Source organism: Tiliqua scincoides, chromosome 3, assembly GCF_035046505.1.
Source record: "Tiliqua scincoides isolate rTilSci1 chromosome 3, rTilSci1.hap2, whole genome shotgun sequence".
Taxonomy (NCBI): Eukaryota; Metazoa; Chordata; class Lepidosauria; order Squamata; family Scincidae; genus Tiliqua; species Tiliqua scincoides.
In genome coordinates, this window is record NC_089823.1 from 176,255,786 (window position 1) to 176,268,785 (window position 13,000).

The 13,000-nt window shown below is 44.5% G+C and overlaps 2 protein-coding genes across 2 annotated transcripts in view; one reads left to right on the forward strand and one right to left on the reverse strand.

Annotated features, from left to right (window-relative positions):
* Positions 1-11,819, reverse strand: part of SEC23IP (SEC23 interacting protein) — a 45,786-nt gene extending 33,967 nt beyond the window's left edge. Inside the window, exons 1-8 of the mRNA XM_066619064.1 lie at positions 11,629-11,819; positions 7,676-8,214; positions 5,678-5,879; positions 4,625-4,818; positions 3,966-4,055; positions 3,609-3,729; positions 2,117-2,206; positions 1,220-1,361 (exon numbers count right to left, since the gene is read on the reverse strand). Of these exons, the coding sequence (XP_066475161.1) occupies positions 1,220-1,361; positions 2,117-2,206; positions 3,609-3,729; positions 3,966-4,055; positions 4,625-4,818; positions 5,678-5,879; positions 7,676-8,214; positions 11,629-11,791 (1,541 nt within the window). The 5' untranslated portion in view covers positions 11,792-11,819. The remainder of the gene's footprint in view (positions 1-1,219; positions 1,362-2,116; positions 2,207-3,608; positions 3,730-3,965; positions 4,056-4,624; positions 4,819-5,677; positions 5,880-7,675; positions 8,215-11,628) is intronic.
* Positions 11,820-11,848: 29 nt separating this feature from the next.
* Positions 11,849-13,000, forward strand: part of MCMBP (minichromosome maintenance complex binding protein) — a 32,341-nt gene continuing 31,189 nt past the window's right edge. The window contains exon 1 of the mRNA XM_066619065.1: positions 11,849-12,078. Coding sequence (XP_066475162.1) covers positions 12,021-12,078 — 58 coding nt within the window. The 5' untranslated portion in view covers positions 11,849-12,020. The remainder of the gene's footprint in view (positions 12,079-13,000) is intronic.

Genomic DNA, 13,000 nt, shown 5'->3' on the forward strand with positions numbered 1-13,000 from the left:
GACTGATCAGCCTTAAGTGGGCACGAGGCCCAGTGGATTGGAATTTGGCAGAACATCATTGTAGCAGAAAGATAATGTGATCCCCTATTTGTGTGCACCTGCTTTTGTGAGCTTCATAAATTCTGACTCTAGCGATGATGAGTTCTTGGGGTTTCCAGAAAACTAGAGTACTCAAACCTTTAAGTCTCTCCATTTGTTAATGACAGTGATAATGGTTCTTAATGCCACTGTTGACTGCTGTTCACTTTACATGGTTCAAATGTTATTCTGTTATAGTTTATTAAATATTTTATTACACTATTTGGTTCAGAATATTTTTTTTCCTGTTTTCCTCCTCTAAAAACTAGGTGCGTCTTATGGTCAGGTGCGTCTTATGGAGCGAAAAATACGGTAAGTAAAAAGCACCCCCCTCTCCCCCTTAGGGATGCGATCCTGAGGATCTCCTTGTTGCCCTCTTCCCTTTCCCGCCTCCTAAAGGGACAGGGGAACCTTTACACAAACTGGTAGGTCACGACCCACCAGTTTGAGAACCACTGTTGTAAGTATTTGCTGGGGACAGGAGGGGGCAACAACACAATTGGGGCGATGATGCTGCTGCCAGGAAGGGAAGGTTTTTTAAACTTATCTGGGGGTTGCAATGCGACACCACCCCACCCCCCAAGCCATACTGGCAGCTTCAAAGTCCTGATAAAAGCAAAAAAAAAACACCACTTCCTGTTTTCATCAAGAAACCAGAAGTGGGTGTCTTTTGCTTTTATCAGAATGCTAAAGCTGCTGGGAAGGATGCAGAGGGGGGTCTCAGGCTCCCCTGACCCTCTGGAGAGCCATAATGATCCCCAGGTAAGTGAAAAACCCTTTCCTGCCCAGCAGCAGCATGATCGTCCTAACTGTGTTGCTGCCAATTTCCAGGCCATTCTACTTTCAGTACCCTGGTAAGTCATGACCCACTTGTTTGGGAACCACTGTCTTAGAATGTAATCCCCCCCCCATATTAACTGTGGGCTTTGTATAAGGTTTACTGTCTTAAGCTGCAAATCTATGCACACTTTCCTGGAAGCAAGTCCCTTGAACATAATGGGACTTACTTTTGAGTAGACCCGCTTAGGATTGGGCTGTTAGCTGCTTATCACTATGGTAGCAATCAATTTTCAAACTCAAAAGATATCTGAAGCAGTAGATAATGATATTTTGATACAGTAGTTCTATATGGTAAACCTACCTATCCACTCCTGTCGCATCCCCATCCAGAGCACTATGCCAATGAACTGGCAGGAACTCCACCCTACTCACTTTAAGCTCTTCCAACGACTTCCTAAAATGTGTCTGTAACAGTTTCAAGGACACTGTCCGAAAGTCATCAACTTTAAAGAGAAAGGTAAAGTCACAGAAGTTAATGTTATTTGACCAAGTGTATAGACGTTCTCAAGTTAAATGTAGATTTTCCAGCAACATTTTACAAATTTCAAAGTCTTACTGTTCCAGGCAAAATAACAACTCAGTATGAAAAGAATAATTTAGTAAAATATCCGCAAGCACACATACGCTCTTTAACTAGAGAGAGCTGAAAGTTCACACGTATTCAAATCTTATTTGAATTTTTAAATCCCACAACATTTTAAAGCAGCATTCATCTAATGCACTGGAAAAATCATACTTCTCGTTCGCTAGAAAGAGGTGTTGAAACAGTTCGCCCCGACAATCCTCTTTTTCTCTTCTCCTTACCAATATTAACCATTCTACTTCCCCATAGTAGCTTTTTTCATCAAGGTAAAATGAAAATTCTCTCAGAAGAGACCTGTGCCCCCCAACCACTTTTTTGTTCAATCAAAAACAAATCGTTATTTTTGACATATCAACTGTTACCAGATAGAACAATTTAAAGTTGCTTCTGTTGGGTGTCTGCAACAAATAGGCTTGTTCTAAAAATTCCCCCAGCATAAGCACACACAAAGTAAGCCGCTGGTGGTATGAATTAACAAAGGAATCTCTCATTGAGCTGTATATATAATCTGAAGAATAAGCCAATATACAAGTAATAAAACATCAGCCAAATAAAACAACATGAGTGAAGCTATTATATAAGCTTAACACCACTAAACACAAGCTAAATACATACCACATTCAACGATGCTTCTGAATCGCAGGTCACAGACAGGACCAATGCCATGAACCATGAATACCAAATGGTCAATTTGAGACACCTCACCTATAAACAAGAAATGAAATAGTAAGTGCACCCCCATTAAATTCACCAAAGCAGCAGGTCTGGAAAATTACATACAAGTACCTGACATAAGACCATTTTTACAATCATCTGCAATGCAAGGGCATACCACAACTAACAGCCCAGTGACTCCCCTAACTGATTCTGTATCCTGCAGGGGAGTTTTGGCCTCTGGAGGCCTCCTTGGGTAAGCTCCTACAAACAATATGGGTCTACTCAGATTTGTGCCAACTCAATAGCCGGTGTAAGTTCACACTGAGTTGTGCAGGCGATCAGGCCTGGGGAAGTGATTAGGATTTGACAGATACCACTGTTGCCAGAACTGCCCTGTTCCTTGGCCCTCTCCCTGACCCCATCACCTCCATGTTCCACTTCCCTCCCAGCCCCTGTGCGGGCTTATCTGCTCTGGTGGGTGTCCACTGGCCGCCATAGCAAGGAACCAGCCACTTGCAGCAGTGATCAGGCTACACGCACTTGTGCTGTCATGTTTGCAACAGCAGTAAAGGGGTTAATGCAGTCAGATCACTTATTCTGGAGGCATAAAGGCCCTTTAGGATTGGGTCCGAAGTGCATTTCTTATCATATACTTGATATACACTGAAAGCCCCAAAGAAAATCAACTTGAACAAAAATCTCTGGAAAGAGCGGGTTACCCATCAATTAGGCCAGTATTTCTCAAACTGTGGGTTCGGACCAACAGATGGGTTGCGAACCAATTTCAGATGGGTCATGTAGTTCCTAGCTCAGCCACCACTGAAAATACAGGGTACAGAGATGCTGGGCAGGGTGGGCTCCCAGTAGGAGAGAGGCATGGTGCTTCCCCCTGAATAGGTGGGAAGATGGGATGCTTGAAAGGAAAGTGTTGTGTGGTTGGAGAAGCATCCCAGACTGATCTCTGCTTTGACTTCTGAGTTGAAACGTTTGAATACTGAGCTACGTAAACTGCACAACTGCACTGTGTAATGGGACTTTTGACTGATTGCAGCTTCAGTTTGAAGCCTAAGTTGATGATGTCCCTTTCAGCTATCACTTCCAGGTCAGTGACATCACTTCCAGTGCATCCCAACAGACTGTCATTCTAAAAACTGAGTCCCTGTGCTAAGAAGTATGAGAATTACAGAATTAGGTCTCTTTCCCCAAAACCATTTTTCTGCCCAACAAGATCAAAAATGCAGATCAACCCATGCTACACTGATAAGGGACAGAGGAAAGGCAGGGTTGAACACCACCTCTTGGTCTAATTAAGCCATTTCTGCCCAACATTGCATGTACACAACAGGGACCAAATGTGTACACCTGTGGGTCAGGCAAAAATTGGTTAAGGTAGAATTTCTAAGAAAAAGTTATAGAATAGCATCCACTGCCCCAAACCTGGCCCACTCACCATCTGGTATTTCATCATGATCATCATCAATCCCACGTTTTACCACTCTTGGCCTTGTCTGACCATCTGGTGTGGTACCCCACTCATCTGGTATTGCAGAAGGCTGGAATTGAACTATAACCTAAGAAACAACATGAAGACACACATTATTTATGTGCTTTTTTAATTTAAAGCTATGGAAGGACCATTACAGCACCAACATAAAAAACTGAAGCTAACACATTTATAAATAGAAGGCATTTTTTGGATAAAAACTTAGGAACGCTTATGGACAAATTATGCTGAATTTTACAGGCTCAGTGTTTTAAAGTGTTTACCCATGCAACACTGCTTTGTAACAAGAGCTGTCATCATTACCTTAGGATTATGCATAACAATAGTTTCTCCACCTGGAAATTCCAGTCGTCTATGCCACTGACTTGTGGTGACAGCTTTCTTATACTCTGCCTGCAAGGAAAACAAACAATGTAAAATCATAGACTTTCTTAAGCTGTAAGGGAGTAGGTCCCATTGAACTGAATGAGACTTACTTCAGAGTAGACATGCATAGGCTAGGCCTCTCTCTACATGTCATGTCAGTGTTACCAAAAAACTCACATATGGTTTTTAGGTTATTGCTAGAATAGAGGTACTGCTACAAGTATATACCTCAGGTATCAAACACAAAGTTCTTTTTAAGGTTATCTGGCAAGGAAGAAAGCAAAGGTTAGCCTTCTATAAATTTGCTGATATTTCTAACCATCAGAGTTATGCACATGAAGCACACATCACAAATCTTAAAACAATAAGGAGTACAGGAGGAAGTCATTTCAGCTATTCTGAGATGCTGATAACATGGCACAGTAACTTTTTCAGTTATACATGCAGTGGATTATTATGTTGCATTATTAAAAACATCAAACCATGGTTAAGCACTTTGTATTTTCTCATAAAATAAAAGCTTTTGAAAGACTCAGTTTTCAATGAGCTCATCACACAAAGTTATTCGTTTATCTGCCAATATAAAAACCACTCACTTCTAGCTTTTCACTGAAATCTTCAGTATAAGGAATAAACCTGCTGTCCTTATCTCCCTTATAAAACCAAGTACACCGTCTCACTTCAGATTGCTCTTCTTCCCAATACACAGCTGTTCTCACTCTGTCATACAAGTAAACATCATAACGACCTCCATCGGTGCTCAAAACCACATTCTCTGGATCAGGTTGCACTAAACAATTAAAAAAAGAAAAGACTACAATAGTAAAAAGCATCCTCCTTTTCCAATGGATTAACTCACAGGTTTTCAGACTGGGGCAACGCGATGCCCCAGCCCGAAGGCCATGACCTCTTTCCCCTTAAGGGGCAGGGAGCAGCGAGGAGGCAGCGACGTGATCCCCAGGATCACATCGCTCAGGGGGCTACAGGGACTGGGGTGTACTCACCAGTCCCTGCAGTAGCCTTCCCCAGGTGTGGGGAGCCCTGCACAAGTGTCTACAGGGCTCCCCAACCTGCAGAAAGTGAAAGTGGAGCGATCGTGCATCATCTCTGCAAAACCGGAAATGGAGCACGATTGCTCCACTTTCACTTCTTTTTAAAAAAAATAAAATATTTATTACAGAAACAGGACAGGGAAATGGGATAGACAGGGATAGGTCTACATGTGTTACACATCAGGATAATGGCCTAAGTTACAGCATGCCTCATCATTAAATTACTTACTATTTATCTAATCAATATAATTTATCTAAAATTATCTATCCAGTCATTAAAAGGCTTCCAATATCTTATTTTATGCTCCACTTTCACTTCTAACAGGGTTGCACAGACTGGGGTGCACTCACCACTACCTGCAGCAGCTGTCCTGGGGTGCAGGGAGCCCTGCACGAATGTCTGCAGGGCTCCCCAGATTCTCAGAAATGAAAGTGGAGCGCTCACATTCCACTTCCGGTTTAGGCACCAGGATGCAGGTCTCTTGTTATCTGGTGTGCTCCCTGGGGCCTTTGGTGGGCCGCTGTGGGCCGATAGGAAGCTGGACTAGATGAGCCTATGGCCTGATCCAGTGGGGCTGTTCTTATGTTCCATCTTACCAGAGTTATAAACTTCTTCTAGAGTTGCAGAATCAAGGGCACTGAATGGCATCCATAACTCCTTGTTTTCCACCTCCTTGCAGTAAAACCAATGAGGCTGAATAGGTTCATACTGATTATGTAAAAATGTGGGTGGGGCCTTCACCAATGGACCTGATGACATGGAGGCTTGTTGTGACAATGCTGTCTGTGATGAAGAAAGCTGAAAGAAAAACTAGTTTAAATATATATTGTTCTGAGCTGAATGTTTTACTTATTTTAAATTCCCCCAACATACACCCCAAATTTTTTGACATTTGGTTTACAAATATCACATTCATTGTCATGCATGTCTTCTAAAATTAGCCATTGATCAGATGTGTTTACATTTTTGATCACTATTTGATTACATTTAAGATGCATTTAAAGCAGAGGGTCCTGGCTCTAGAAAATAAGTGCCGGGGAGAAGAGAGGAAGTACAAGAAAAATCATATGAAATGTTTTCCCTTTTAGAGAAATACCTTTTTAAAGCTTTGCTTAAAAGCAAAGTTTTAAAACACTGCTTTAGCATTTTGAAGTAGAAAAACAGCTTTCTAACAACTAATATATGAGGGCTAATCTGCAACTAAGTACTGCTTGGCTGTTTAAAAAACAAGACTTAAGGAAAACAATTTAATACACCTCAGAAGCTAAATACCATGGCCACACTACATCTCCATCTGAACTGAAGCAACTGTCATGTCTTGGGTAAGTTTCTTTCTGCCCGTCTCAGACAGCTCATAACCCATTCTGCAGGTCGCTCTGTGTGTGATCAGATGTGATCAGACAGTGTTCACACTGTCATGCAGAAGAAGCAGTGTTCCTCTCCTTTTGTTCCTTATCCTCTCCTGCCTCCTATGTGATTGTAGTTCTTTAAGATCCTTCCTTTAAGGTCCCATTAGGTTCTGGATGGAGAAAGTTTGAACTTCGGTTTTCTGATGGAGCTTACTGCTCAAACAGCCCAAACAGTGCACCTTGACTCTTTGCTTGTCTGTTTGGCCACTGTGTTCTGGGACACAATCATCTGGGAGGCAGGAGAGAGATGACATGGGGCTGCTTCTTTTGCATAACAATGCCCTCTTATATAAGAACATCTACAGTATTGGGCAATACAATGTATACAGTATTTACTGCAGGAATGTGCAGCTCTCAAATCCTGTCATCTGCTTTAGATTCCTCCATGACCTGAAGCATGCAAAAGAAACTGGTAATGTATTATCTGACTGTGGTAAAATATTGCATTGCTTTTACAGGAATACAATTTGATGATGCTCTTATATTTGATTTCTGTTGGTGATCATTTTTGATGTTTTTAAGATTCCACTATGATTGTTTGTTAGTTGCCTCATGAATTCCTATGATTAAGAGGAACAGTATCATTACTTTGAATAAATATTTATGAGTCAAGAACAATTTTGTCTTGTGAACAAGTGAAATTCTTTTATTTTCCTATTGCAGCATGGGGTAATTTATAGCAGTGGCAGACATGAAAGCCCTTTGACCAATCAATATCCATGGTCAAGGTCACAAACACACATTCCATTTATGAGCAGATATTCTGTCACAACAACTTTCTCCAGAGAGTTTGTTCTGCCATTTCAATTGCCTAATCACTTGGGCTGAAATTCTATACATACACAGCTGGGAGGAAGCCCTATCAAGCACAGTAGGATTTCTAAATAAGCATACAGTCTAAAAAGATGCAGAAGAACCCCAGCAACCAGCCACTAGAAGCGACATTGTGCTGGGGTGAAGACAGACTGTTACTCAACCCCTGCTAAATATAAGGGGAGCCCCACTTGAAAAAATGCTTCTTTGCCCAGTTAGCAGGGATACATCTGACTGAGCAACACACAAGGTTTCTAATGTTAGCACTAGAAGATTGGGGGGGACGACAGATGGTGATTAAGACTTAGAGAAGCAACAATGACCTTTAAAGTTTTTACATTAATTCCAAGAAATTAAAAGTTACTTTCATACCAGTGGTGATACCCCTGGAGGTGCCGGATACATGTGCATTGGTGGCGCAGAAGGTGGAGGATGGATAGTCTCACTGCGTGATTGTGTCTGCTGCAGCTGTGGTGGAGTGATGTAAGGATTGGCTCTACTGCTTAAAGTAGTATGACGATATGGATTATAGCCTTGCTGTGGTGTGCCTTGAGGAGGAGTTGAAAAGGCAGTTGGTAGAAGACCAGTCTGCTGAGATGTCTGATAAGAACCCATTCCCTGTATCGAAGTAGGCGGTGTATTAAAAGATTGTGATTTGGAAAGAGGTCCTGAAAATGCATTTGACCCATCCTGAGATCCAGGCAGCTGTGGGAGAGAAACTGGGGGCTTAGAGAAAGCAGGCACTCCAGTTTGGGGGGGTGTTGCTGCTCCTAAGGGTGGCTGCCCAATGCTTCCAAAGGGATCACTGCTGCTTGAAACTTGAGAGAAATAACTGAATGTTGGTGGAGGATTAGGATTTGAAGTAGTCTGTCCCAGAAAGCTATCTTCTTCACCAACTTCAGTAGCATCATCTGCAGTGGACGATATGTCAAGGATTATCATTATTAATTAAATATATGCTTATACAGAGAAACTACTACCACGATTTTACAGCACCCATAGTTTTCCTCCTCTAGAGCAAGGGTCTCCAAACTCCGGCCCGGGGGCCAGACGCGGCCTGCAGCAAGCCTCTTTTCGGCCCGCAGCCAACCTCTTGTCCCCTGAAAGCCTCTGGCCCACTCAGCTGAACATGACCAGAACTGTGCTCTGATTGTGTCTGTTCTGAGGGCCAGAGAGGTTGAATGAATGAGCCCATTCATTCATTTATTCACTCATCTAAGTTCCATCTCTAATTTATTTATTTAAATTTTATATTTAAATTTCTTTTCCGGCGCTCCACACCACGCCAGATATTTGATGCGGCCCTCTTGTCAAAAAGTTTGGAGACCCCTGCTCTAGAGGAAAGAACTGTGGATACTTCCCATTGTTTAATATTTTGCTGTCATCAACCAGAAAGCTTATCCAGGTCAATTCCTTTCTTATTCATGACATCATATTGACTTCATCAAGGCTCTTCTTTGCTTGCAGATCTTCTGAAATCAATTCTAAATGTGAGAGACCATCAGTTAAATTGACTAAACCAGTGATCAGTCAACTTGGAATTCCATGAACAGCTTATACTAAATTTGGAAATTATAACTGCATCAATCAGGAATTGCTGAGACCCTGTAATTCTTTGTTCACCACCACTATAACTGTTCACCACTATTATTGACAGTGTCCCCGCTTACATCCCGCTATGAATTATGCAGAGCAACTTAGAAAAACCTCTTAAGCATATTTTTGTACAAGGGTTTGGAGAAAAACATTATCAACAGTTGTTCTCCATGCCTTATAACTCTCTTCCTCTTTCTATTTGCAAAAGCACAATATTTTATGAGGAGCCCACAATTTTGCACTACAGAGCAATCAACCTCTCACCCTCTGGTTAGTGGAATAAGAGACGTCCCTGCCCTCTCTAGTTTAGGAAGTTGATTTTGTCTGAGTAGTGAGTTCTAATGAGACTGAAACTTACTACTTTTTCTGTGCTGGATCGTTTTAAATTAAATTAGCAGAAACTTTATTTCACCAGCAGATACAGGCAACTCGAGTTTTCCTGTTCAGTAATTACATTTGCATTTATGGAAAACAGATAGCTGCAAACATTCCAATATTCAGCATTACAGGAAAGACTAGTACTTCACAATCAAGTGGTCAACTAACAGTGGCCACCATCAAGTCCAGTCTCTTCCCTGCACACAAGACTGACTGGCTTGAAAGCCTGCAAGAAAAGGTTTCTTCCTACAGCAGCAAGCATACCTTTTCTTGCAGGCTTTCAAGTCAGTCACTTGCTACAGCATAGCAACGTGAATATATATTCCATTTTTGTGTTTGGTTTTTACAACATATACAAACTGAGAACAATATGGACTTAATATGGTTAATATCAGAAAGACTAGCCTTAGGGAGAGCTTATGTATGAACGTCTCAGAGCAGAAACACTATGGATCCTACACATCTTTCTACCACACCTTAACAGACGACATTCATTTACGTAGATCAGAGCTTCTTAAACTGTGGGTTAGGACTCACTAGGTGGGTTATGAGCCAATTTCAGATGGGTCACATAGCATCTAGCTCAGCTGCTATTGAAAATACAGAGTTGAAAATATAAGGTACAGAGCCACTAGGCAGGTTGTGCTACTGGTGGGAGAGGCATGGTGTTTTGCCCTGAATAGGTGGGAAGATGGGACACTGGAAAGGAGGGAGGGAAGTGGTTGGAGAAGGATCCAAGTCCATGTTCTGCTTTGCCTTCCAAGCTGGAATGTTTGAATTCTGAGCCTTGCAAAACAACAGCATGAGCATGCTGTGTAATGGGCCCTTTGAGTGTTTGCAGCTTAGGTTTGAAGCCTAAATTGATGATGTCACTGCCAGCCATGACAACACTTCCAGGTTAATGACAGTACTTTTGGTGGGTCCTGACAGATTGTCATTCTAAAAAGTGGGTCCTGGTGCTAGAAAATTTGAGAACCACTGACCTAGGAACACCAACTCTCCTGATGAGTTTGCTACATTTGTTCACTAACAAATCAACATACACTTAATGTGGTCATAAAGGGAAACAATGTCCTCAAACCACCTTTAGATTTAGAATACAGCAAAGTGCTTGAAGCATCTGCTTTAGGAACTGCAGAGGATTTGCCCCAAAAACATTGCCTCCAGTAAATAACAGACTATAAGCCAACCACCAAACAGGTTGTTTATCAAAGGTGCATGCCATCACCCATTAGTGGTGTCTAACGTTCTCCCATCAGTTCTCCCATCAACATCTCCATGTTATCCTCTCATTGCTTGCAAGTCCAGTTCTTTTCCAGAGACCCATCAGTGACAAGTTCTATTGGTGACTCTCATTCACCTCCCAACACACACACACACACTCTCCAATGCCTAATCTCTAGAAAAGAACACACCTGGGTTCAAGACAGTCTAGAAACAACACCCACCTGGGAATATTTGGGAACTGTGTAGTTAATAATAAGACATACAGTCCTAGGTTTGATCAAGGCCATTTCTATATACGTACTGCCCTCTCCACAAACTGAGCTCAACAGCTTCTCAACCCAGAGCACAGTTGGGGGAATAGTCATTTAACTCCATTTCTAGGGACAGTCAAATGTCTACACAAACATACAATATGTAAGGGGTCTCTAGCAGCCTCAGGAGCACAGGAGCCCCATTATTATTATTAATTATTTTTTAATAATAATAATAAATAAATGTTTATCTAGTAGTCTTAATAGAGTGTCGTTTTAAAAAGTGGGTCCCAGTACTAAAAAGTTTGGGAAGCACTGGTAGAAGCACTCTGGCTGTGATCCAATGCACACTGACCTGGGAGTATGCCCCACTGAACACAATGAGGCTTACTTCTAAGTAGATATGCATAGGATTGGGCTGTCTGTCCCCCTTTGAACCCGGTGACCCTGCCTCAAGCTCACCCACTACAATACTTTCTTTGAGCCTCTCTCAGAGAGCAGCCTTTCAAACCCTTCTCCTCCTGCCCTCCAGCTCAGCTTGTTATAGCTTTGCTTCCTTTCCCAGCAGGAAAGGGGCTCACTCATAGCCCAATCCTATGCACACTTTCCTGGGAGTAAGCCCCATTAATGGGACTTACTTCTCAGTAGTCATGCATAGGACTGAGCTGTGAGGCTGCCATCCTGTCCACACTTTCCCGGGAGTAAGCCCCATTGACTCTAATGGGTCTTACTTCTGAGTAGACCCTGTGAGGACTGGGCTGTCCCCCACCTCCTCACGGGCAAACGTCCTCCCTGCTTGTAGCCCTCTGGACAGGGCAGGCTGCAGGCGCAAGACCCACTTCCCCCCGCCCACCGAAGCCCTCGCGCCGTCACCTGCGGGCAGGAGGCCGGGGCCGACAGCGGCCGAGGGGGCCGGGGCCGGGGCCGGGGCCTGGCTGACGGGGATGAAAGGGACGTTGAAGCTGAACTCGGTGGCCGAGGACGAGAAGAGCAGGTTGGTGCCCGCGCCGGCCGAGGAGCCTCTCGGGGCGGCCATGGCTGCGGCGCTTCCACGTCTCAGCTTCTCCAGGCGGCGGCCCTGCCCCTTCCGCCCGCCCTGCCCGGCTCCAAGATGGAGTCTCCGCCGCCGCCCTCCTCCCTCCTCTCCTGCGCCCGCGCCCGCGCCCAGGAGGCGGCTCAGCCCGGCTCTCGCCCGCGCTGCGTTGGCGCCATTGCCAGCGCCCGAGGCAGCGAGCGTGGAGGGAGCGCGGCCCGGGACCCGCAGGATGCCGTGCGTGGCCGACTGGCTGAACTGCCCCCTCAGGATCGTGCAGGACGTCTTCGGTGAGGCCCTGCAACTGGGGCGGGTGGGCGCCGCCGGTCCGCGCCGGGGCTGCGGAGGGTGTGGGGCTCCGGGAAGGCGGAGGTGCCCAGCGTGGCCGCAGGGGGAGGCCGCAGCCGGGAGGCGCCCGGCTCTGGCTTGGAGACTTTCGGGCCTGGTCGGAGGAGGGTGAGGGGACCGCCAGGTTCCCCCCCCCACCCACCCGGGGGGAGCGGCACTCAGCTCCCACTGGGAGGGCGTTGCGCAACGCGGCTGGGCTGTGGCACTGTAGGGCTCTCGGCCCTGAAGGCGGAGTGTACTGGGGAGAGAGTGCCTCTGAGCATGTGCAATGTGCAAGGAGGGAAATGAGAACCCCTGCTGTTGGGGGGCCCAGTCCTATGCATGTCTACTCAGAAGGAAGGCCCATTAGGGTCAGTGGGGCTTACTCCCAGGAAAGTGTGGACAGGATGGCAGCCTCACAGCCCAGTCCTATTCAGAAGTAATTTCCACTAGAGTCAGTGGGGGCTTACTCCCAGGAAAGTGTGGAGAGGATTGGGCCCTGTGTAAGAGGCACTTTTTCAAGTGGGTTCTTCTCTTTTATTTAGCAGGGGGAGAGTGGCCCTCCTCACTCCAGCAGTGTCTGTTCGAGTGGCTGTCTGCTGGTGTTCTTTTGTGTCTTTTTAGATTGTGAGCCCTTTTGGGACAGGGAGCCATTAGTTGTTTGATTTTCTCTGTAAGCAACTTTGCAAACTTTTTGTTAAAAAAGCAATAATAATAATAAAAATAATAATAAAAATAATAATAATAAAAAGAGGGAGTTTAGGCTCTTTAGGTCAAAAATTCATGACTTCCAGACAGCCCTCATTCACCCCCAGTGTGCCACTGTTAATCACCAGATGCTATACTTGGTGAGGTCAGATTGGGGTGAGGATAGGACATTACCCA